Here is a 23709-nt window from a genome sequence, read left to right as displayed (position 1 = left end):
GGAGTTAGCTATGTTAGTCTGTAGTAGCAAAATCGAAGAGTCCAGTAGCACCTTTAAGACTAACCAACTTTACTGTAGCATAAGCTTTAGAGAATCACAGTTCTCTTCGTCAGATGGCATCTGATGAAGAGAACGGTGATTCTCGAAAGCTTATGCTACAGTAAAATTGGTTAGTCTTAAAGGTGCTACTGGACTCTTTTCGATGGGTCACAATGTCTCTGTGTGGTCCATCAAGATATCCATCAATTCTTTCAGGCTGCAGACACCTAAGAAGCCATCTTAGAAGCAGCTTTCTGACATTCTGTGACAAAGCATTTGAAAGAGATCAAAACATTTTTGAGATACAGAAAGTTAGTTCTTGTTGAGAACTTGCTTAAAATAATCTGCATTATAAATCTCTCTTTCCTATCTGGAATTTTTGTTCAAAAACCTATTCTGTTTCAACCTGCTGCCAAAGTACAAATACTCAGGCCTGCAAAATAGTCAAAACACTGCAGAGATTCCATTTTTGTCAGCCATGAATGCTCAAAGAAATTAAACCAAGCGTAAGCATCTACATACACCAACAAACTCAATATCATCTTCACTTTCATCCTGTTGAGAAGCAGCATTCTTTGCCTCCTGGTTCTGAGAAGACTCAAGACACTCCATTATCTGAAAAGACAAACATACAGCCTCACTGAACTAATTTTAACAACTGCATAATTACATAACAATCAGACTGAAGACCTGTCCCTTTTTTGATAGTTAATGCTGTACAGCTACAAACTAACTTGGTTAAGAAACTAAGTAGTCATTTACATTTTTTAACAGGTTTGGCACTGACACAGAGCCAACATTTATTCTGACTATTTTAAAAACAAAGTTGTAAACACAGGCTATTTTTATTAATAATACTTACAGGTATTAATTAAAAACAGGTCAACATACATTAAGAAAATCTTCATTTTCATTTATCACAGTAAATGTTGTAGGAAACACAACAAAACTTGGATGTAAGAAAATGAAAAGTTAATGGTTAGTGGAAAATGATAAAGCAGTTACCCAGCTGGCCTTAAATTACAGAAATACAAACGATCATCTTCTACTGTACCTATTTAAGTTGTCAGAATAAAAGTATGCAAGCTTTCCACATTAAACACCTTATGGAGAGGATGTGGGGGGATCTGATAACAAGATCCGTAAACCTGACCGCTTGAGCAAATGATTCGGATTAGCAGTTCCATAAAGAATGCTGTTTTATGTAGGCATGGCATGAAAGGCAACCAGGTAGTAGTAACTCAGAAATGAAGAATGTAAAATCGGGCTACGGTGAGCCAGGAAAAGCTTTGCATATTAATTGGAGGGAGTCAAAAACAAAGACCTCAAGCTAACAAATACACGCTTACCTGCAAGGATTCCCCAAGGAGCAACGGATTTTTTAATAAAGCCCGTTGCGCTACTCTTAAAAGCTTTACATTCGCTTAATCGAAAACCAGCCCTCATGCATAAAACAAACGGGGAAGCTGCCAGTTGGAGGCGACGCAGAAGGATGCTGCAGCCATGCGAGCGGCGCGGGCCCAAAGTGAGGGGCAGGCACAGGTTACCAGGGAACAGCCCCTGCGCGCACAACGCCCCCAACTCAGCCTCGCAACAATGCTGCTGCTGGAGGTACCTTGCCGCGGCTCAGCGATGCCCAGGCGTGAAAATGGCTCAACGGGCGACCCCACAGAGCAGCCAGAGACCAACACTCAGAGCTTCCGTTTATACCGCGCTCTGAAATCCCACCCCGGCGCTCTTTCAAGCATTCACACGTGACGTTCAGAACAGCCTTTTCCTTCCTCCCCTTCAAACTTAGAGGCCAACACATCGCCCGCCGGAAAGGCTAGCAGGGGCTGCTGGGAATTGTAGTTTCGTTCTCGGGGGATTAAAACCCTGATGTGATTCAGGTTCTGATGACACCTTCGCCGCAATTTGGTTTTCCTTCCGACCAACTGAATATTTTTGTTTTACTCTTTTGAATGGAGTTTTCAACAAAATTTACATTTAAAAAAAATTATCTGTATTTCCCTCCTTCCCACTTAGCGGAACACTTAGCGCAAGATCGGATGGTTTACTCTCTAAACAGGTCTGCTTAGACGTATGTCCCATTTAGGCATACTCCCAGGAAAGTATTCTTAAAATAGAAGTCATAAAGTTCTAACTTCAGTTTGTGTTATCTCCTGTGAAAAAATAATCCTAAAAACACTTTCCTGGATGTAATCCTCATTACTCTGAGTAGACCTGTTTCAGATGCTCTCTAAAGCTGCAATCCGGGCGACACATTCTTGGGATTAAGTCCTATTGAATAAAACTACTTACTTCTGAGTAGGCCTGGTTAGGATTGCTCCCTCCCTCCCTAATGTTCCTAAAGACCTTGGAGAGTCTTGGCCAGACAGAACATATAAAAAATAAAAAAGTCTTCCTTGGCTTTATCTATTCATGTTCTATACCCATTGCACAGAAGTAAATCACACTAATTTCAGTGTATTGTAGCCATAAAACAATTTGTTGAAACAGTGTATTTTCTTGTACCTATAGGATCTGCTTTAAAAAATTGAAACTTTCCATACTCCACTGTAACCTATTAGTGCTTAATGGAATTAAAGGTTTCTCAGTCATTTTGCCTTTCTGCTACTACATTTTGGTTGATCATACTGTTGGTAAAAGCACATTATAGACAGCAGAAAGAGTTGACATACACTATTGACATTCATCCCTAGAGGTGTCACACAAGCATAATCCAATAGTAACTCAAATATTCTCCAAATTGCAGTGGTCCAGGAACAAGTGATAAAATTCTGCTAGTCGGGAAAAGAAGGAACCTATTTACTGCAAAAAAATTAAAATTGAGTTTTTGGTATTGTGCTTTAAATACTCAAACATTTTTGAGCTCAGTATTCCAAAATGTTTGTTAATTTAGATGATCCTACTTACAGAGCTCTGTGTCTGCTTTGGGTTAAGTCCTACAGAGGCTCATATCAGGATGATTTAGGTCACCAACCTAACCACTAAACCTTCTTACTAAATGAAACTGGGGCATTTAGATCTCCCTCACTTCCACCGTCAACTGCTGCATAGCACTGCCACTACTAGGACTGCCAACTCCACCTGGGAAATTCCTGGATATTTGAGGGTGATGCTAGGAGAGGGTGGAGTTTGGAGAGGGGGTAAGTTCAGCAGGGTTGTGATCTCTAAAGTATACCATAGAATCCAACCTCGCTCTGAAGCTTCTCCAAGGGAATTGATCTCTGTAGACTGGAGATCACTTGGAATTCCAGAAGAACTCCAGGCCTCACTTTGAGGTTGGTAATTCTCGCTACTACCTTAGCATTAACAGCAAAGAGAAAGATTACAAGTTTGTGTGTCCATGTACAAGGGACAGAAAGTGCCTGCTATTCAGATATCCAACTTGAAATTGCCATTTCCTCCACACCCTATTTCACAATCTACCTGTACTAATGTACGTCTGTACTAATGTCACCAAGGAGTCAGAGCCTGTATGGCAGTACAAAAGCTCCACAATGCTGATACTGCCTAACTTGAAAACCCAAATTCTCATTCCCTTCCATGCTTCAGACAACATAGCATTAATATCATGTAATGACATTACAGCATTAATATAAGACCAGCATCAGGACTGCACAGTGATAGTAGTGGCTCCAAAATGACACTCTGTGTGCTGCCATTCAGACAAAGCTTTCAAAGCCATGGGGTCTATACAGGGCTGGTGCTAGAGTTTCTGATGCCTGAGGCCGGGGCAGCTTCAGGGCTGTTGCCGCTCCTGCACGCACGTGCAAAGCACACACACACATCCGGACTGTGTGATGATGTCACTGCATGTGATGTCATCAATCAGCATGCCACTGCGAGCCAGCCCCATTGGTGTGGCAGGCAGCTGGGACGGCACACAGGTGGCCTCCCAGCCCTCCTGCCCAGTTGCCCTGCGCCACCCAGCTGCCTGCTACACCGGGCCCGCAGCTGTGCACAGGCGGCAGCACGGGGCAACTGAACGGGAGGGCTGGGAGGCTGTCTGCTCAGATTGCACCGTGCTTCTGCCGCCAGCACGCACTCCCGGCCAGGCTCACGCCAGCATGCACTCCCAGCCAGGCGTAGCAGCTGTGGGCCAGCTACCTTATCTTCCTCCTGTTCCTTAGTGATATATCCTCAGCCAGAAAGAGAGATGGTAAAGTGACAAAGCACCACAGACTGTAAAAGACCACCCCCTCAGCTTTTCCTGCTATTGTGCTGTCCAGTAGTTAAGAGCAGAAGAGTGATTTTTAAAAAATTGAAATCGGTTGGTTAACAATTTCTATTACAAAGCTTTTCCAAGCTCAATGAGCAGGGAGCTTCATATGCATTTTGATCATTATGCATATTAAGTTGAATGAGCCTTATTCCCATATATCTGTGCTGATAGAATTGCGGCCTTGAATATATGTACTGAAGCAGTCTATCAGTTCATCTAGCCCACCGTAATATACCTTGACTGGCTGTGGATTTCAGGGTCTCAACAAGGATTTCTAAATCTTAGAACACAAATCTGGCAAAGAGTGAGCTCACCCTCCAACCCACCCATTGGGATAAGACCAAATGTGGTAAAAAACTGTAATCTCCATGAATTCTTTCTACCAGAAATAGTCTTTTAGGTGCCACGGAATTCCTCTTCCTAAAAGGGCATATAGCTCAGGGAAGTGAGAGGACTATAATCTATACACACATAACACATTTATATATAACATATTGTTAAATAATTAAGTATTTATCTTTTACAACACATTTTGGAAAACAACTCAAATGTATTGCTTGGTGAGTACATGGAATACCATTAGATAATGATATCATATCATTAGATGGTGACTTCTAGCTAAACTTCTGTGTGACTGGGCTGTAAATAATATATATACTTTAGTCATTTTTAAAATAAAACCTTTTCATTTTAACTGCTGAATATTTTTTTTGAGAAACAATATAAAATCTCACTCCCTGCTGGTCATCTGAAGATATTTTGGTGGAAACAAACTTTACTGTCAGCGGATGTGCATTGTTGGTATTCACATGAAAAATTCACTACCCTTGTTTTATAAAACAGTTATGAAATACAATGTTTTGATGTATGAGTTGATGAGATGGTTTGATAAGGATTACCTCCAACCATCTGAATTAACCCTGAGAAAATCCAAGTTAAGTTCCTAAAGAATTATTTTTTTTAAAGGATCTGTGAGAAACATTTTTGAAAATGTCACCCAAGTTCCTTTAATATCTCCCATAACATACTAGTATATAAAAAAGCAAAAGTACTACATAACCTTTACTCTTTCATCAAGAGTAAATAAAAACTCTTTTTCCACATCACACTCCCCCAAAGCCACACAGCATCAGCTCCCAGGATCCCTCTGCTCTTACTGCGTATCTGTACCTTCTCTTCCTTGCCTCCTTATTTTTGGCTGCCTTTTTTTTAAAACTCAGGGCTTGCTTTACCAAACCCTGAGTGCTCTATGGAGGAAATGAGTATGTGAAATGGCTATTCCTTTTTCATCTTTCTGCAGTGCACCCACCTGGAGTGTTGGCACGGAAGCAGATGGGAATCACTCATGTGCAAGACTGAATAATTTTCTTCAGTCTTGCATCAGAGCCATGCACATTCATGCAAGGCCTCATTACAACACACACTTTCCTTCCTTTTTGTTCCTGGGTAACGTGAACATTTAATCTTCCAGGGCTTTCTGTTTCTAGCATTGCCAGGTCCCCCCTGGCAACTAGTGGAGGATGGAGGCTTACTGGCAATGTCTTTACATTTCTGGTAATACACTGATGTCACTCCCTGAGTGTCTAGCCAGAAGTGACATCATCACATCACTGGGTGACACTGGTGATGCTCTGATTTTGCCCAGATATCAGAATGGCAAAATGCTGATGGAACTTCTGGGTGCATGGCATGATGCCAGTGTGTCAGAATGCTGCTGATGTGCCCCCCATCTCCCCCCCCCATTTTTTGGCATGCCTATCTGTTGCAGATCTGAAAGTCAGTATTCTCCTCCAAAAATCTTCAAAGGGAGAATCCAGTCCAACATTGCTTAATTAGAATTCACTAATTCATTTGCTTCACTTATACTTTTCTCCCTAATGGGGACCCAAAGTAGCTTCCATTGTTCTCCTTTCCTTTATTTATCCTCATACCATCATGTGAGGTGGGTTACGCTGAGAGAGAGTGACAGGCCCAAAGTCACCCCACAAGCTTCCATTGGCAGAGTTGGGAATTGAACTTGAATCTCCCAGATCCTAGCCCAAGACTCTCATCGCTATACCTCTCTGGATAGCACTAAGAAATTCAAGACTACCCCCGCCTTTATCAGATGCCAGCAGTGATGTGGGGAGATGAAATCTGATGACCCTTCCCTTTGCAACGGCCTACCAATTTCCACTGAAACACTCTCTCAGCTCTCTTCTGAGCTGCATGCTAAAACAGCTGGGTTAGAAATTAGGGAGCAGGAACTGAGCCTCATCTGCCTAACCCCAATCAACAGGTGGTGGTGGGGGGCCAGGAACAGATGACCAGAGTTGGGATTTGATAGGTTCTCACAGTGAAATTATTAGTATATTATAAGAGGGGGGACTTGTGAGGACTCATGGGGGAGGAGAAATCCCGTTCCCTCCCCACTGGCCCTCCCATCTCTACTTTGTCCCCTGCATCACACTTTCCTTCACATATGAGTCACTCTGTCAATCTTTTTTTCACTTCTATCTTAGAACCGTGTAACTTTGCTTGGGACTGCAGTGTAAATGCCAGTTTTTAGAATATGTTGCCTCTTTCCTCCCTTCTATCCCTGATATTCAGAGAAATAAATAAGTTTATATCTTTGCCTGAAGATGCATCCAGCATGGGGTCTATTGTCCAGCTTCTCCCCCGGGGTGGCAGGGAACTGCCATGGCAGTGCCGGGGGATTCACTTGCTGGCCAGTTCATAGCTGCTGTGTAACATGTAGTTTCCCCCTTAAAATGGACAAGCTAAGTTTATTCATTTTTATGCTGTAACCTGGGTCCCAATGGGTAGCAGCTAGTTTACTATACATTAAAATGCCAGGTCAGGTACCTAAATACACATAGAACACACAACTCATCTGTGGAAAGCTTTCCCTGCTGGCATTAACCTGACACACCGGTTAAGTGTTAAGCGCAATATAAAATATTTTTGTTCTCTTGATTATTTGATGATAAAAGATCCCTTAATGGATTCTAACCCAATAAAAAATTTTCAAAAAAAAAAAAAAAAAGATCCCTTTTGATGTTTTTGTGATCCTCCTTTCTTGCTTATACTGCTTGCGTTTTATCTGCTTCATTTTACATTTTGTTTTTTTTTAACTTGCTGCAGAATTGAAATGGATTTTTTAAAAATGGTTGTGTTTTATTCTTTTAATATTGTTACGAATACGGTTTAATGCTGTTATTCTGCTATGCTGTGACCTTTTTGACTGGCTGCATTGACATGGAGGTGTGAAAAAATACCCCTGCTATGGCAGCAGCAGCAAGTGGGGTCCACACACATCCCTTTTTGCTCTACTTGCTGATGCTGCTACCGCTTCCACGCCCACTCCTCCCACTTTCCTCTGTGGCGCCTGCACAACCCTGGAGTGTGAAGGCAATTACTCTGGGCTGCCCCCTTTCCCAGTTTAGCTGTGCTGTAAGGATCCAGCATAGCTAGGCTGGGAAAGTGCTCTTTACATTTTGAAAGAGGAGCTAATTGGCATTATCTTACAAAATTTATACTTCATCTTTATGTCCTCTTACGGATCAGCAAGGCGATTTTGGGTGCTCACATGCTCAAATGAGATCTACTTTGCGCTGGTTTTAAGGCAAAAGCCCCAGAAACCAGAATCCTGCTCAGAATGAACACAAAACCATGGGAACGTTCCCTTTATAACTGGGGGATTCCTCCTTGCCATGTGGGGAAAATTCTCCAAGTGGAAGCAGCTTTTAGTATGCCATTTTAGTCTTGTTCTCTTAGAGAAAACAATTTAGACAAACTAGTGCCTCAGTTATATGATGTGAAATCCCCACGCAGAGTAGTTCCATGGCTGCATCCATGCAGAGGAAAATACCCTCTCAGTCAATGAGACCATGCAACCTTCTGGTTGAAATTGAATGAGCACAAAAGGCTAAAAATGTGCCCAGCTGCATTCTCATGTAAATTGCACCTGGAAAGCAACAATCCACTCCTTGACTATGAACACTTGATCACTCTGTATAAAGGATTTTATTGTATGAATGGGACCCAAAGGTAATCTGGAACAAACCAAGCACCCTTTTCCAGCTTAACACAGAGGTCTTGTACTTTTTCTTCACCCTCTACCTCCTTCAAAACTTATTTTATATCATAGTAGCTGATGTCTAAACACAATGTCCATTTGGAAACATAACATCTCAGTATAATACGATGGTTACACTTTCTGTACATGATGAGTTGCTGGATACTGCGCATGGTGTAGATAAAAGATTGATGTAGTTTGTAGCAATTCATGTACCAATTTCATAGTTCTTGGTGTGTCAGGATGTAACTTGTTCTACCCTTTCTTACAATTTATTGGCACATCTCCAAACATCGGAATAATGAATACACCTCACCTGAATTAGCTCTCCAAATTTGTGCCTACATTAAAGTATTGTTTAGCCGTAGCTAGTGCATGTATTGCAGAACAGCTACAGAGCAATGGGTGGGCTTTTTAAGCTTCCAGGAGTTTGGTTGGGATGAATTGGTCTAGACACGACCGAGACTGATGAACCATGACAGTAACCCACTTAAAAGTTTAGCTGAAGGCAATGTTAAGTGCTCAGGAACATGTAACAATGTAGACTGCATGATCCTGCTGGGTTTCTGGAAAGAAAACAAAAATGTACATGGCTGCTTTGTGAGGCATCTGTGTTGTGCCCTCAAATCTGCTGGTTTTGCAGAGGCTGAGGTGCAGAGCTGGTGTGAGGAGCAGCAGCGGGTCAAAAGGGTTAAAGCAGTTTCAGTTTAGGACATGGAATAAAATGAATGCCAGATCAAGAACACAGAATTTAATGGATGTATACCTCTTTTGACACCCCCTCTCTGCATTTCCCACTATGACTGCATGACTTCCTCATTTCTAATGGTGCACGATTTTGAATAATCTCCTGTGACAAGCTACTAGCCCTGAGGATAACAATGACCTGTCTCTTGACATCATCCCCCACGAGTGATTTAAAAGGAATGGAAAGATAAAACAAAATGTGGGTTACTGAAGGAAAAGCAGCAGCCAAGAACCATCACCTGGCCTGCACTTCCCTCAGTGTGCAGAAGTTCAAGAAGATTTTAATACCTGTAAGGAAGTGCACAGTTATGATCAGAAGTTTACCAAGAATGTCTGGACCAAGTTCAGTGTGTAAGTGTTCACAGGCCCAAGCTCCAGCTTGACTTTTAAAAATATGCTGGCCTTTGCTGATTTTAACATCTGCAGGCCAGTTACTGTTCCATGGAAACTGAGAGACTGGCTCTCACAGCTCCTATCTTCACTCCCGTTTTCACACAGCTGGAAATGCTAATTAGACAGTTGAGCACTGATTGGTTGTTGGTTGGTATATTGATGGATAGAGTCCTGAAAAGATGGCTTCCCAGCAAACCTGGTTCCTTTCTCTAACTCTCTTTCCTTCACCATCATGAAGGAAGCTGCAGGCTCCACAGTGCTTCAGTATGCCATGTGCTGCATAGCATAAAAGAGGGCACACTGCTAAATGTGACCAGTGAGAAACAACCAGCTAAGAGCTATTCAGAAATGCATAGGTGGTACCCAAACAGGAGTTCTCCTTAATTAGTTGGGGGAATTAGCATTAAAAGATACAAGCAAGAGGGGGTAACTGGGATTTTCCACCTATATCTATGGGGATTGTTCCTTTGGAGAACTCTCAAATAAACAGACAGATGTTCAGTTGAAAAAGTTTTATTACTAGAGGAGTAGAAAGGCAAGCATACAGAAAACACACACAACATACACACAAAGCTAACTAAGAAGACAGGGAGGAAGTAGGAAAGCACTTTTGGGGGAAGGGTGATAATCACCAGTCTCGGAAAAGAGGAAGTCTGTGGAGGACCAGCGAAACGACCAATGTTTCATGGACAGAAACCCAAACAGATTGTAGGTGCGTGAAGGGTACCAAACACATACACAAGATATATGGCTGGGAAGCCCTGCTGTAGGGCAAAATATTCCCTGGGGCAAGGCTGATGTCTTGATACCAAAAACAATAGCTTAATGGCTTGTCTGGAGGTAGGACAATAACTTGGGACAGGTTTGAGATGACTATTGGGGATAGTCTGTAGGTAAAAATATTGTTTGATGTTCTGGTAAATATGGGACAGGAAGGCTATCAGATGTGCTGAATAGCTTTGATTAGGCAAGTGGGAGAGGGGAGGTAGAGGAAGGCATTGATGGGCTTAGGCAGGGAGTTTTCTCAGTAAGCTCCATTATCTCTGCTGCTCTTCAGGGCATGGTGACCATCAGTCAGTCATCCCCTATGATTCATATTTTTGTTACTTTCCAGTCTCCAGGCCAGCTGGCATCCATTCTGCTTTGGGCCAGTCAGTGCCTAGAACTTATGACAAGGGGCTTATAATATTCCATATCTATAAACTGCCCTTGCAGTGTAGGGAGGGGATCTGACTGCTAACATAGGTAGTAAGCTTTATAAGTTTTAGTTAGGCAGATTTTAGGTAAGCAATAGGTCATTTGTTTTGTGTCTTTTGCCTGAAGTGCTTTATGTTCAGCAACACTCTGTAATCAATAAACTGAAGTTTTATTTAAGCCTGTGTCTGGATTCATGAGTTGCATGTGGGTACAACCTCAGAGAGAACCCAGAGGCTGAAAAGTCTCACGAAAGAACAGGAGCCTTCCTTCTGTCTAAGGTCTGAAGTGGCTGAGGGTCAGTGCCAAAGAATAGGTGTTGGGGGTCTTAGTTCATACAATACTTCTGTTGGATGCTAGCCTAAACAAAACTGGGAGATAGAGAGCATCACAAAAGACAAACTTGTTTGCTTCAGGGCTACTGATTAAGTTTTTCACAGAGCTTCTGCCAAATTAGTCTTTTACACTTTTGCCTTTTGCTCTGTTGTAATCGGCATTGTTTGAACTGTATCAAAGTTTTAAATATAAATGCATGCATTAGATGTTAGCAGAGTTTTTTTTTTTAAGATTTGGGAAAGGAGAATCTGGGAGGCAGTGCCCTCCTATAGAATCTCTGCCCAAATCATCTCTTTTCCTGCTCTGCTCATTGGAAACATGAATAATGTAAGTTTTGAACCATTCAAAGTGGGGAAACAACAGTAGATAAATAGTTAAGCACTCCATTCCCTCTTCTCCACAAGACCCTGGTGCTTGGGCTCTGATAGATGCACTTGTACATAATGTCATTAGCCCCTCAATCTCAGCAACTTTCATATTTAAATCCAACAGATCTTGTCTGTAGTACAAGTAATTGGGGAAATAATTTTTTTTCTAGGAAAATAGATTTTATTTTTATAAAAACTGTTCTATATATAAAACTTAAAAATTGTACAGTATAAAGCCATGGAAGTCTAAGGTTCCAAAAGTTCCAACAAATTTCTACAAAATACACACACCTATCTACCTATATACATACATATCTACATACATACATACAATCCCTACAATAACTATTTACATATGCAAATTTCTTTCCTTTTATATAATCTATAACCGTTAACCTTTATTAACTGAAAACTTCACATTCAACATTCAGGCTTTTATTAACTTTTTATTTTATTTGCCTTCAACATTCAGGCTTTCATATAACCCTCCACAAATTAAATAATAATAAGATTAAATAATAATAATAATATTAACTCTTGATTAAATCTGATTAACTCTGAACGATTGTTTACAGCAAAGGTGTTCCCCAGTGTACCACAAGCTGGAGAGATGCCTGTGTGTTTCAAGGGACAGGGGTGTGTGTGTGTGTTACTTCTTGGAACCACTTCCATCTGCTCCCCTAGATTATTGCTTTGGTTACCCTTTCCTCCCATTTCCTCACTTTGGCTAGATAAGCGACTACGGAAGCAATCATTTCCACCTACAGGACAGCTTTTTTGGAATACGCCTTTGTTCTTCTGTTTCTCTTCACATTACAGAGGAACATCAAATTCACCAAGTGAACCATAGACCACATTACTTTAACCCCAGTGTCTCTCCCCCATTCCTTCTCTGACTCCTGTCCCACCTTTCTTTGGGGTTGCAGTTGCTATATCCATCCTTTGCCTCCAAACCTGAAACAACTGTTTCCCACAACTGATGTGTTAAGAAAGGCCACCTTAGGGCTCTTGCTACTTCTTGGGGCTCTTGCTACTTCTGCCCTTAGGGCTCTTGCTACTTCTTGCCCTATGTCACAGGCTGGGCCAGCCCAAGCAGGGTGGTTCAAGTCCAAACCTTAAGGCCAAAGTCAAAGGGGAGTTCCAAGAGCAAAAGCCAAGTCAAACCGGTGGTCAGAGCACAAGATAAAGCCAGGAGTGAGTCCAGAGTCCAAAAGCAAGGTCAGGCACAGTCCAAGGTCAGTCACTGATAGTGTCAGGTCCAAAAGCAGGCACAGGCAAGGTTCACAAAACATGGAGTGGTTGCAAGCCATAGACACATTGCTTCCACGCCCAGCAGTTCCTCCAGACTGGCTCTTATAGCCAGGCGTGGTTTTCAGCCAGCTGCTGGGGCTCTATCCTGCCACTACTCATCATCACTCTGCAGCAGCTGGCGTTGGCTTAAGAGGCGAGCACTGCGCCGTCTCTCCTGCAGTTCCAGTCTCTGGCGCTGCCTGCGGCCTGCGGCGTTCCTTGGGCGTGGGTGAATCTGGGGGGGTGGAGGCTCTTGGCTGCGCTGCACCTGTAGAAGTCCCTGGCTGAGCTTCCTCTGTAGTATTGGAGCTAGAGGGTGCTGGTGCCTCAGCTGCTGGCTGTAAGCTCTGATCAGCCAGCAGCTGTTGCTCCTGATTGCTGGCTTCTGCTGAATCAGGGCTAGGGGCTACACACGGCTCCTCTTCTCCTGAGGAGTCCTGGCTGGCTACACGAGGCTCCTCTCCTCCAGAGGAGACCTCACTCTCAGATTGGGCCATGACACCCTACTTCTGCTACTCTTAATAGCTACACATTCTTTTACAGTGTGAGTGATCGTCTCTGGAACGTGATGCTGGTCGTATAGAGTTCTGCAATTCACCATGGGGCACTGCTGCTGTTCTTCATTTGCCCCAAACCGCATACTTCCCTACTTGCAGAATTTGGTGGTTTGCCCTCCAACACAGATCTCTTAAGGTGTAGGGTATGGTACGATCTGAGAAAGAGGAGATGGGGAAACTTTGGTTCCGTAGGTAAGATTGATGGTAATGGGTCTCCAGTTAGTCATTTCTCTGGGATCTCCTCCTTTGTATAACAAATTCATCATCCTGTCCCGGAAATTAGCCCCAGTGCTGGATTACTGTAGCATAGAATTAAATACCTTGGTCAATATTGGCAACAGATGTTCTTTCGGGTATTTATATAATCCATATGGGAGGCCGTCGGGTCCTGGTTTGGAATTACCTAAATCCAAAGTCTGTTTATTTCCTGTCCATCAGCTCCTCTACGAGGTTTCCATTTCCTCTGTTACAGCAGTTTTCTCCTCTGTTAGTTTCACCACTGTTGAATCCACCTCTCCCCGAGTTCAGGGAGCGTGGCCTTAATAGGAGACGATGTTGAAGGCGTCCTGGTACCTTCTAAGTGGAGGGTAACTATGCTTCTGTTGGAAATTCTCCTGATTGGGGGGCGGGCCAGAAGAGTCACCGGACAACAAAGTTTCTTCTGCATTCAGGACTTTACTCATCCAATGCATGTCCTGTGTTCTCTCTCCCCCCTCCGCTTCCACATTGTCTCATTGGGGTTTCTGTCATCTGCTTAGGTCTCTCCCACCTCCATATGTGTCCCTGGTTGCTGTTTGTCTGGGTTCCTTACTGTTGTCTTGTCCTTCCCCGACGTCTCCTCCCTGAGTATCATTTGGAAATAACGAAGTGACTCTCAAGAAGAATGTAACTCCTAATCTCTTCTCTTATTCCACTCACAGTTTATAACAGCAACCTTGTCTTTCCAATATAATTGCTTGCTTTCCAACGATGCTGCCTTCTTTCCTGTTGAAAGTGAGATCTCTTGGGTTACGGTCTCCTCAAGCTGTCGTTCGAGTGCCTCCTCCATCATGTCCCCCAACGTCTTAAAGTCTGCTTTCATGACTTCATTTTTCTCTTTATTCTCTTTGTTTTCCCTTCTTTTCCCACGCACCTCCTTCTCTGAACTAATGCCCGTTCTCTACATTTTTTCTCCGAGATGGTCGACTTTCTGGAAACCATTGTCTGGACCAAAGATGTTTACTGCAAATGTTTCTTGTTAAACGACACTTCTCCCACTCCATCGTCCACACTCAAAAGCTTTGACTCTGCTTGAATTGGTCGTCATTGTTGTTTTCGGTGTCAGGTTGTACACGCCTCACCTCACTGTGCTCCTGGAATTAGTTCTCCTCACCTCTCTCCATTCCCCTTTGACCTGATGGGTTTTTTTTCTCTCTCCCTTCACTCTCTTTGTCACCTTGCTGGGTCCCTTCTGTGAGATGGGTTGCTGAAGGGACATCAGTAGATGCACCTCGAGTGGGGTTAAACAAGAGAGGATGGGAATGTATCAGCTTAGAACAAGCCTCCGGGAAAGCCTGATTGTAGTATGCTTCGGGACATAGCAAATTCGTTTGTCCCTGTTGACCACACAGATTACACACCACCCTGACCGAACAGTGAGTAGAAATGCGTCCCCTCCTCCCGCAAACAGAACACATGGGCATCAAATAATGCTGACGGATGTGGTCAAAAGCTCCACACTGGAAGCAGGCTGGAGGATGCCTGCTGTACCTCATCACCCCTATATCCCCACCCAAAAAGAAATATTTAGGGATGTGCTGAAGGTTGCTGCAGTGATCCCTCTACAACACCACCATTGCCTTATATTCCCCCTTCCATACTCCCCAATCATTGAGGGCCTTTTTGGGGAGCAGCAGAACTTTACAATGCTGCCTCAGCCAGTGCTCCACATCCTGTTCCAGTATGTTTGTGGTCTGTAACACTACTGTCAGCACTCTGGACTCCTTTCTAAACAGGGGGATGACATCATAGTCATAAAAGGGGTCGGAGCTCGATCGTATCACATCCCTGAGCTTACTCCAGAACTTCTGGTAAGCCCTTTCAGACGCGAAACAGACATCGGTCTCTTAAAAACTGGGTGGCATGATGACCGCCAATATCTCCTGGTGTGGGACTTGCATAAGGCCCAGGAGGACCTCCCCCATCATATAGTCTTCTGTAAGTTTTCTTAGGTCTGATCCCTTATATCTAAAACGGACTACAAATCTCTGCCTAGAGTCAGTCCCTTTCTTCCTCCCTTGTATCAAAAAAGACCTCTAAAAACTTTGTCCTCCTCTCTTTCCTTCTCCCAATCAAATCTACAGCGGGGGAGGGGGGATCTCCACTCATTTCCCCCGCTGTCCATTGCTGCATCCATCGTTGTTTCCTCTTATTCCCCCTCAAAATCTGGACATAAGATGTTCCTGCCATTGAAGTGGAAGGCTGATGGACAGATACAGGGTCAACCTGGTCTGTCTGTGTCGTTCAGTATCGGTGTCAAAATACCAGATGTGACTCTAGGTGCAATCCCAGGTTTGGTGGGCCCCAACAATTCAGACACTCCCCTCGGGGCCCCTTGAACTGATGTATCGACACTTCAAGGGAGTGATTTGGTAGAGTAATCCATGGCTGAGCACTCCCTCCCTCCTATTGTGGCATCCTGTCCCTGTATCCTGGCATCCTCCGGTTTTTCCTTAGTTCTTTCCTTACTTCCCTGACTTTCCACTTCCATCTCCTCATTCGATTTCCCTTCTGGGAAGTCATTACTGGTGTGTGATACCTGTGAAGGGGAGGGGGGATGCGTCCGTCCTTCTTCTTTCTCAACATGTACTACTGCTGACCGATGGGTGCTGTTGTAGGTGTAGTCATAGGTGTTAAGTCCGGTTCTACTCTTGCCTGTGGGTACTGGGTGTCGTCACAAGGAACTTCCTCTTCCCTTCCTCCCCCAGCTGCATTTTGTGACCCTTCCTTCCTATCTTTGACATCTTCCCCCTCTTCAACCTCTGACATATCTAACATTTCTATGCACTCATCCTGTAGTGTTCCTCCTACCAGCAAAGTCGTACCACCGTCCCCTTTGCCTGTTAATGTCCCATGTTCTAAAATTACATCCTTTGTGCAAGGTCTCAGAAGACATTGCAGAAAGATTAACAGAAGCACATATGGATGTAGATATAGGTGCAGGCACAGAACCTTTACTCACAGGCTGATGGGTCTGACCCAAGTCCCTTAAAGTTTGTCCCTCCTCCTCTCCTGCTGACGAACCCTTTCCAGTCAGTGACAAGGGACTCACCTCTATTTGTGTCTCTTCTACGGTAAGTATATAAGTCTGTCTTTCATTCTTTTTTGTTTTTGCCTTTGAGGCATTGGCCAGTAGAGTCCTTGATGCAGGATCATCTGGGAATGTTCCCTGTGCTGTGGGCAAAGGGTTTCCAGTCTCACATATCCTTCCTTCCCTTCAGGTGCCTGGCTCAACTTCGCTTTAGAGGGAAGAACAGAGAAGCCCAAAGGTCCAGTATCCTGTGCCAATTCCCCCCCCCCCCGAGGGGTACCGTCAGGTTAACTTCTGAGCTCATTTCTTCCTCCCCTCTTTCCTTTCCAACATTATTTCTCCATCCCACACTCATCTCCCTCTCCAATGCCAGGATCATTTTGATCACTGAGTTGGCTTCCATCTTCATCCTCTTGACCCATACCTTAATCACATGGATGGCCCATTTGCACCAAGCCACCCACTCTTCCTGAGTCAGTTCTGTGTCTTGTTCTCCAGAGTGACTGAGTATCCCCAAGAGCTCTTGAGGCGGTCTTTCCTCCACGTGACAGAAGATATCTTTGAGAAGACTCATCATTCCCTGCTCCAACAGCCACTGGGGGTAAACGCCTGAGGACATATGGGTATGACAGCTGACCACAAGCCTGTCCACAATGTTAAGGGATAGCACCCTAACGTAAGTGACCTTCTTTAGCAAACAATGGTTTACCATTGTCTTTCTGGTAATGTGGTCCAACGCCAGATCTTTATGTTTGTCCAACATCCCAGTAGTGACATCCTTGCTCCTTTTAGCCAAAGAAATTGTGGGTTCCATGGGAAGATCCATGTGTGCCAACAAAAATCCCCAGAATTTCACTATATTTTGTTCATGTCTTTTGACACCAGTAATTCAAAGCCCTCAGACTTAGATTCGACCTTCGCTTTCATTCACATCTCTAACAGGTTGGCTTCTCTCATGTTGTGGGTGGTATTCATCGTATCTGTCTCCATGTCTGTTCCCCTGATAGCAGATCCACTTTCTGTAGAGGTCTTGGGAGATGGAGTGCAACTTTCAGCACCTTTGTTTGGTTTGTCTCCAAAAAATACTGTGGCAAATTCCTCACTGGTGAGTTCTCCAAAGCGTTGGAGGGCTACCTCTTCTCTGGTGGGGTAAAGTGGCTCCTGTGTTTGCCTCTTTTTCTTGGTTGGTTGGCCCTGTGGAGACAGTTCTGTTTCTGTGGTCCTCGCGGCCTTCCAAGTTTTGGTATTGAACATTGGGTCTGCCCTCTTTGGTACCTCTGATATGTCGCTTGTCACCGATTTCAACGGTGGCAGTGGCGAATATGCTCTGAAGGAACAGAGATGGCTTCTCTGCTTAAGTGATCTCTCGTCTCATTCTGGAGATAATTTCTGTAGCTCTTGCAACCCTCCATGCATCCACACTTTGACTACGCAGCTGTCTCTTTGTCCCTTTCCTTGTAGCATCCCTGAGGGATTTGAGTAAGTCCATGTCTGCATTTAAGTACTTTTCAAACTTGTCTCGATAACTACTGGCCATCCCTTCTACCGTATACATCACGCCAGTCATTCTTCCTGCTTTCTGCAACATGACAACCCGCAGTTTCCGATCCAATGGCCCTATGGTTTGTCAGCATGATGAAACGCCCAGGGCTTCCCCTGTATCCTCCTCCATACCTTCACTTCCACAACAGAGAGGGCCCTTCCCTGCTCCCTCCTCTCTGGATATGGTGGACAACAATTCTGCTGCCTGTAAAGTGGTTCCCTTCTTCCATAAACTCAGCACACCCTCTGTAGGCCTTTAGCTCAAAGCAGTCTGCCGCAGGTCCTCTCTCAAATGTTACATGGGAGTCTCAGGCATCTCAGGGGATTCTGGGACAATAAAGGCTTCTTTCCTCTCCTGGGTCCTGGGGTCCCTTTCTCCACTTTCCATCCCCATCCATCTTCCTTCAGAAGACAAAATTGGAGCCATTCCTTCCCAGACCTCAGTTTGTGAAAGAGCTTCCCAAGAAGTTTTAGTTTCACTTTCCAATCCTTTTAATAGTGTCAGCAAAAGCTTCCATTCCTGACAATGGGGCAATCTTCCAAAATTTTTTCCAGTCCCTCCAGCCCAAGGGGTGGGCTCCATTTCAGTCAACTTCTGTGGGGACCCTTTTAACTGTCCTTATCTGTCAATTCTGTAGAAATCTGTCAATTTTTTTTAAAAAAACCAAACTATGAAGTGGGACCTCAACTGTCAACTGTTAGCCTCAGAACCTTGAGAGAGAGGGCAAAATAGACTGTACCACTTCAGACTGCAGGTGGGCAGGGAGGCTTCTTTTTAATTTTGACCTAAGTAAAATATCTACCTGCAAGAAGAAAGGTGGTACATAGGAAGTTGTGCAGTTGGAATCTTCCATCTTGGAGTTCTAGTTATATTTTTACATGTGTGAGAACTAAAAAGGATGAAGTGGTATGGTCCATTCAACTACCTTAGTGTGGTAGTGAACATTTCTTCACAAGGAAACTTGCAGCCAGATAACTGCAAGCATTTGGTGGCTGAGGCTGAACTGGAATTTCAGTTCATTTAAATACAGTTTTCATATATATTTTTAAAAATGTAATCCTGAGCTTATACAGAACTACAGATTTAAATTAATAAATAAAAACGCAGAAAGGAATTCAGTCTTCAGATTTAAAGAAATTAAACTTAAGGCGCTTCCAATATCACTGCAAATATTACTCAGTTTAACTGGGAGAAATGTAAATGTTCAAAGAGAATATACAGCTACCAGATTCAGATAGATTGTACATACTTTTCATGCAATAATATTAAAATGTGGATATTTTATTATATTAGCATCTTCCTGTTCATCCATATAACAGTACAAACTACAAATTTCAGTACTTCTGAAACTATTCCTCTAACAGGTCAGTCTTTATTTGAAAAGCCACTTAATACTTGTCTTGTTGTGCAATCCTAAGAAGAGTTACTCCAGTCTAAGTCCATTGAAATCAATGGACTTAGACATGAGTAACTCTGTTTAGGACTGCACTGTTAATGCAGAGCCTTGTGTGTGTACAACCAAGTTTCTGCACAACCTTTTTCATGTACTCATATCAGGCATAGATCCAGAGGAGTTAGCCGTGTTAGTCTGTAGTAGCAAAATCAAAAAGAGTCCAGTAGCACCTTTAAGACTAACCAATTTTATTGTAGCATAAGCTTATGCTACAATAAAATTGGTTAGTCTTAAAGGTGCTACTGGACTCTTTTTGATTTTTCATATCAGGCAAGAGCTTATAAAAGCATTCCTTTGCAAACTGGTAGCTAGCTGCCCTTCTAATCAAACTGAATGGCAAAGTTCTGAGTATATATAGAATCCCTACCTCTTCGGGAAATCAGTAGTCTGAGCAATCAAATCACTATTCTCTTTATTATTACAAATCATCATATGAGAGCCAGCAGGATGTAGTGGTTATAGCACTGGAATAAGATCTGGAAGACTCAGATATGAATCTTCACTCTGCCATGGAAGCTTTCTGGGCAATCTTGGGCAGTTATGCTCTCTCAACCTAACCTACCTCACAGGGTTGTTATTGTGAACAGAAGAGGGGAGAAATAAGTTTTAAGTTGCTTTGGGTTCCACTGAGTAGAAAAGCAGAGTATAAATAAGTTTATAAAATAATGTTTATTGGCATCAGATGGATGCTATCAATGTTTGAAAAACTGATGAGAAAAAATATTAACCCTGCTACTGTTTTGAAAAAAAGACTCCTCTTCCCACAGATTGACATGGTTTGACTCATTCAGTTAATTTACTGTGTATTACATTTGAAAGAAGTCTTGGACCACAGCTTGGAATTACTTGATGCAAAGTATCGTCACCCTCATGGTTGCTTAGGAACTGCGAAAAGCTTCATTTTCCTCCTAGAACCTCCACAAGAGCTAGAGCTACTGAATAGGAGAAAGAGGATATAGCTATTGGCAACACAGAATAGTTTTAAGTGGTTGATCTCTCATATAAATATACCATTTGCTGTATGGATCATAACATAGTACTGCAGTCCACAGTTTCAGTTTTGCACACACACTTAAAGATCCCAGAACCCAAGCATTTCTAGTGGGTGCAGGATTAAAGCCGAAGGGTGTGCTATATAACCACTAAACACAATATTTAAAAAATCCTAAAATGAATTTCTTTATATTCCTGCTAAAGTCAGTGGGAATTGTGCATGTTCAGATGTGCTGTTTTCATCTTTTAAATTGATCGACAACGATAAGCATTTGCCTTCATTCTCACTGTACTTGTTAAAGGTGGCAATATATGTGCAGTGTTGGACAAAGCTCATCTTCGCAAGGATTTATCGTAAGCACTACCAGCATGCTAAACCTTCTGCTACCTTCCATTTTGCAATACATTAATGTCAAAAGAGAGATGCTGAAAAGTTTCTTCATACTGCAATACATTGCAGCAATGTACTGCAGCATGGTAGAACACAGGAGACACACAATCTGCCTCACCTTGCAGTGAAGTGACAGAAATCTTATTAACAATCTCTGAGTAACCTGCATGAATCAACAGTGACTGACTGCAGTATACTGCGGAATTCAGGAGGCATTTCCCATATCACATCATGCAATACACCACTGCTGCATCTGTTGGGAACTAGGGCATGACTTCTTAATGTAAATTACACCACTCTCTATTTAGAATGTAATCCTATTGCAATAGGCAAGGTTGAAAAAAAATTCCAACTCTGATTTATAAATAATGCTGAGAAATTAGAACAGCAATCCCATGCACCTCACTTACCAAAACAGTATTTTAACATAAGCGTGCATAGGACCAGCCTGACGAACTACAAATAAATACACACTAACTTGGAAGTAAGTTCTATAAAAAATATGACATTTCTTTCAAAGTAAGCATGCATAGGATGAAACTGCACATCTGCTACCACTTACATGAAATAAGATAAATTCAGCTAACAAACATATGGGAGCTGAAGTATAAAACAACATTTACTGAATCCCATTGAGCATTTTAATCCATATTTATTTAGTAAACCACATCTAACATTGTTCCCTTATCCCTTTTTTAACTCAGGAGTTGCATAAACATGCCTGTATTTGCTTTGTTTAAATGTGAATAAAAACACAAAGGCTACAATTTAATCAGTGTTCATGAAAAACATTTTATTATTACTCAAAGAGTTTCAAAATGTTTTCCTGAGTTTGTGTGTCTATTAAATCAGTCAAAATCCAACTACCAGGTTGCCATTAAGTAGATAAAATCATCAAGGAAATATTTTTGTAGTGCATTATGTTCCAAAACCCATGTAATACCGTTTATTAGGACCGACCAAACTGAGACAAAATATTGTGCAAGCTTTTGAGCCCACCAAGTCTCTTTATCAGGCTTAGATGTTATTAGGTATTAAAATGATCAAAGTGTGGCAAGAAAATGTTCTAGGCTAGTGAACCTATAGGTCATGGTGTAAGATTTGTTATCATTTCAAAAAGTAGAGGAGAGTCTACAATTTGCAAAAGTTATTTGGTTTTTACACTAGTGTTAGACAAGAGATACAACAAATTGTATTTCACTATAGGAAAATAAAACAAAAAGGAGTCTTGTGACAACTTGACTGAGATTTATTACATATAAGCTTCCATTGTCACAGTGGCAGGTGAAGCCCACAGAAGTTTATGCCACAATAAATCTTTTTGTTTCCACAAGACTCTTTGTTTTTCCTTTAGCAGACTAATTGAACTCTGATGTTGATGGGGCAGAGGAACTTACTCATATGACCTTAAAAATGCCTAGAATCTCATTTAAACTGGGCAGCTATGTGGGCCCTTTCAGAGGTCCAACAAGGCTTGAACCAATTCTACTTTTGAAGCCCCCAACAATAATAAAAATTAACAGTGATGACATATGATGTGCATAAAACCAAGGCAACTAATCAAATATCAGAAATGGAGACAAAAGTCTAAATTTGAGGCCTCCTTTGAACTTGAGGCCTAGCCCAAATAGCCCCCTACTTGCTCCGCAGCTACACATGCAAAATAGTTGTGTGTGCAATACTTGCACAACATCCACCTAGGGTTTGGATCTCTGCTGTGCTAACTCTGCACTTGTAACAACTGAGGGAGATTACTGATGGACACAGTTATATGCTTCTGTCCCATCGCTGTCATGTTTATGCTAAGAAAAGGGCAAGCCCTCTGGAATTTGGTACTGGAAGAGAATGCTGGCCTAGTGTAATGCATAACATCCATTTCTGTTGCCTAGTTTTTGAATTTATATGCTAAATAAGAAAATAACATACCTTCATTAGCAAACATGCAGTAAAGCTTCGACATATCAGGGACACTAACAACTTGTCTCTCAAAAGAAGGCAAAAAGAAAACAGTTCAGTGTGAACTGTTCCTGTCACACAAGCATTCCACTGGTACATTCTATATGTTGGGTCTTGAATTTTCTTTCCTGCCTTTCCCCTCTAAACGTGGCCTTGCAGGCCAATCTGTAGACCACTAAATAACAACAAACACAGAGAACAGCAAAAATGGCTGTTTTCTGATTCATGACTGAACTGATCCCCAATAACAACCCGATAATAACGTTGCCATCTGTAGTCCAAGCCGGATGAGGAGTGCAGCAGAGGTGCTCTTTCCCGGTTTTAAAACCAGCTTGGTCGCCAACTGCATTCGTTCCCTTCGGGAACAAGCGTGTCAGACAAGCCTTCTGCTCGTTTGCCGGGCGCTGCACACGAGGAAGCAAGAGAAGCGGGGACTGGGGATGGGGGGGGCGCTTCTCCCCCATTTGGCTTCTCGTTCGCCCTCACTTCCCCGCGTCTTGCCTTCTCCTCAAGACCGGCCAGGTCTGCCTGGGGAAGGAGAGGAAGGCAGCCCCTAATCCGCGGCCAAGTGAAGGGCAGCGGATGGCGCGCCGACCTCGCCGCGTCCCTCGCCTAATCAGCCTGGGGGTGCCCGATGCGGCGCTCCTCTCCGGACGGGGCAACGACGCCCCCCGGCCTGCCTTCGCTGCCCCCTCCTCCTGACCACCCCTTTGCTCGCCGCCTCAAGCAGCCATTTTCCCTCCGCAGCGACTCGTGATGTCATCTCCCCCACGGCAGCCCCCCAGCAGGAGAAGGAGGGCGAAGTCCGACCCCTTCCCCCCCGAGCAGGCGGCAGCGAGAGCGGCAAACTTCGGGAGTCTCCCTCTTCTTCGCCT

At 43.2% G+C, this 23709-nt stretch overlaps 1 protein-coding gene across 1 annotated transcript in view; it reads right to left on the bottom strand.

The window, feature by feature from the left end:
* Positions 1-1730, bottom strand: part of ZNF451 (zinc finger protein 451) — a 33371-nt gene extending 31641 nt beyond the window's left edge. The window contains exons 1-2 of the mRNA XM_054980347.1: positions 1389-1730; positions 562-654 (exon numbers count right to left, since the gene is read on the bottom strand). Of these exons, the coding sequence (XP_054836322.1) occupies positions 562-651 (90 nt within the window). The 5' untranslated portion in view covers positions 652-654; positions 1389-1730. The remainder of the gene's footprint in view (positions 1-561; positions 655-1388) is intronic.
* Positions 1731-23709: the final 21979 nt, after the last annotated feature.

The sequence above is a fragment of the Eublepharis macularius genome, chromosome 1, assembly GCF_028583425.1.
Source record: "Eublepharis macularius isolate TG4126 chromosome 1, MPM_Emac_v1.0, whole genome shotgun sequence".
NCBI classification, from domain to species: domain Eukaryota; kingdom Metazoa; phylum Chordata; class Lepidosauria; order Squamata; family Eublepharidae; genus Eublepharis; species Eublepharis macularius.
Note: the sequence above shows the minus strand (reverse complement) of the source record. Positions and strands in the feature narration are given on the sequence as shown.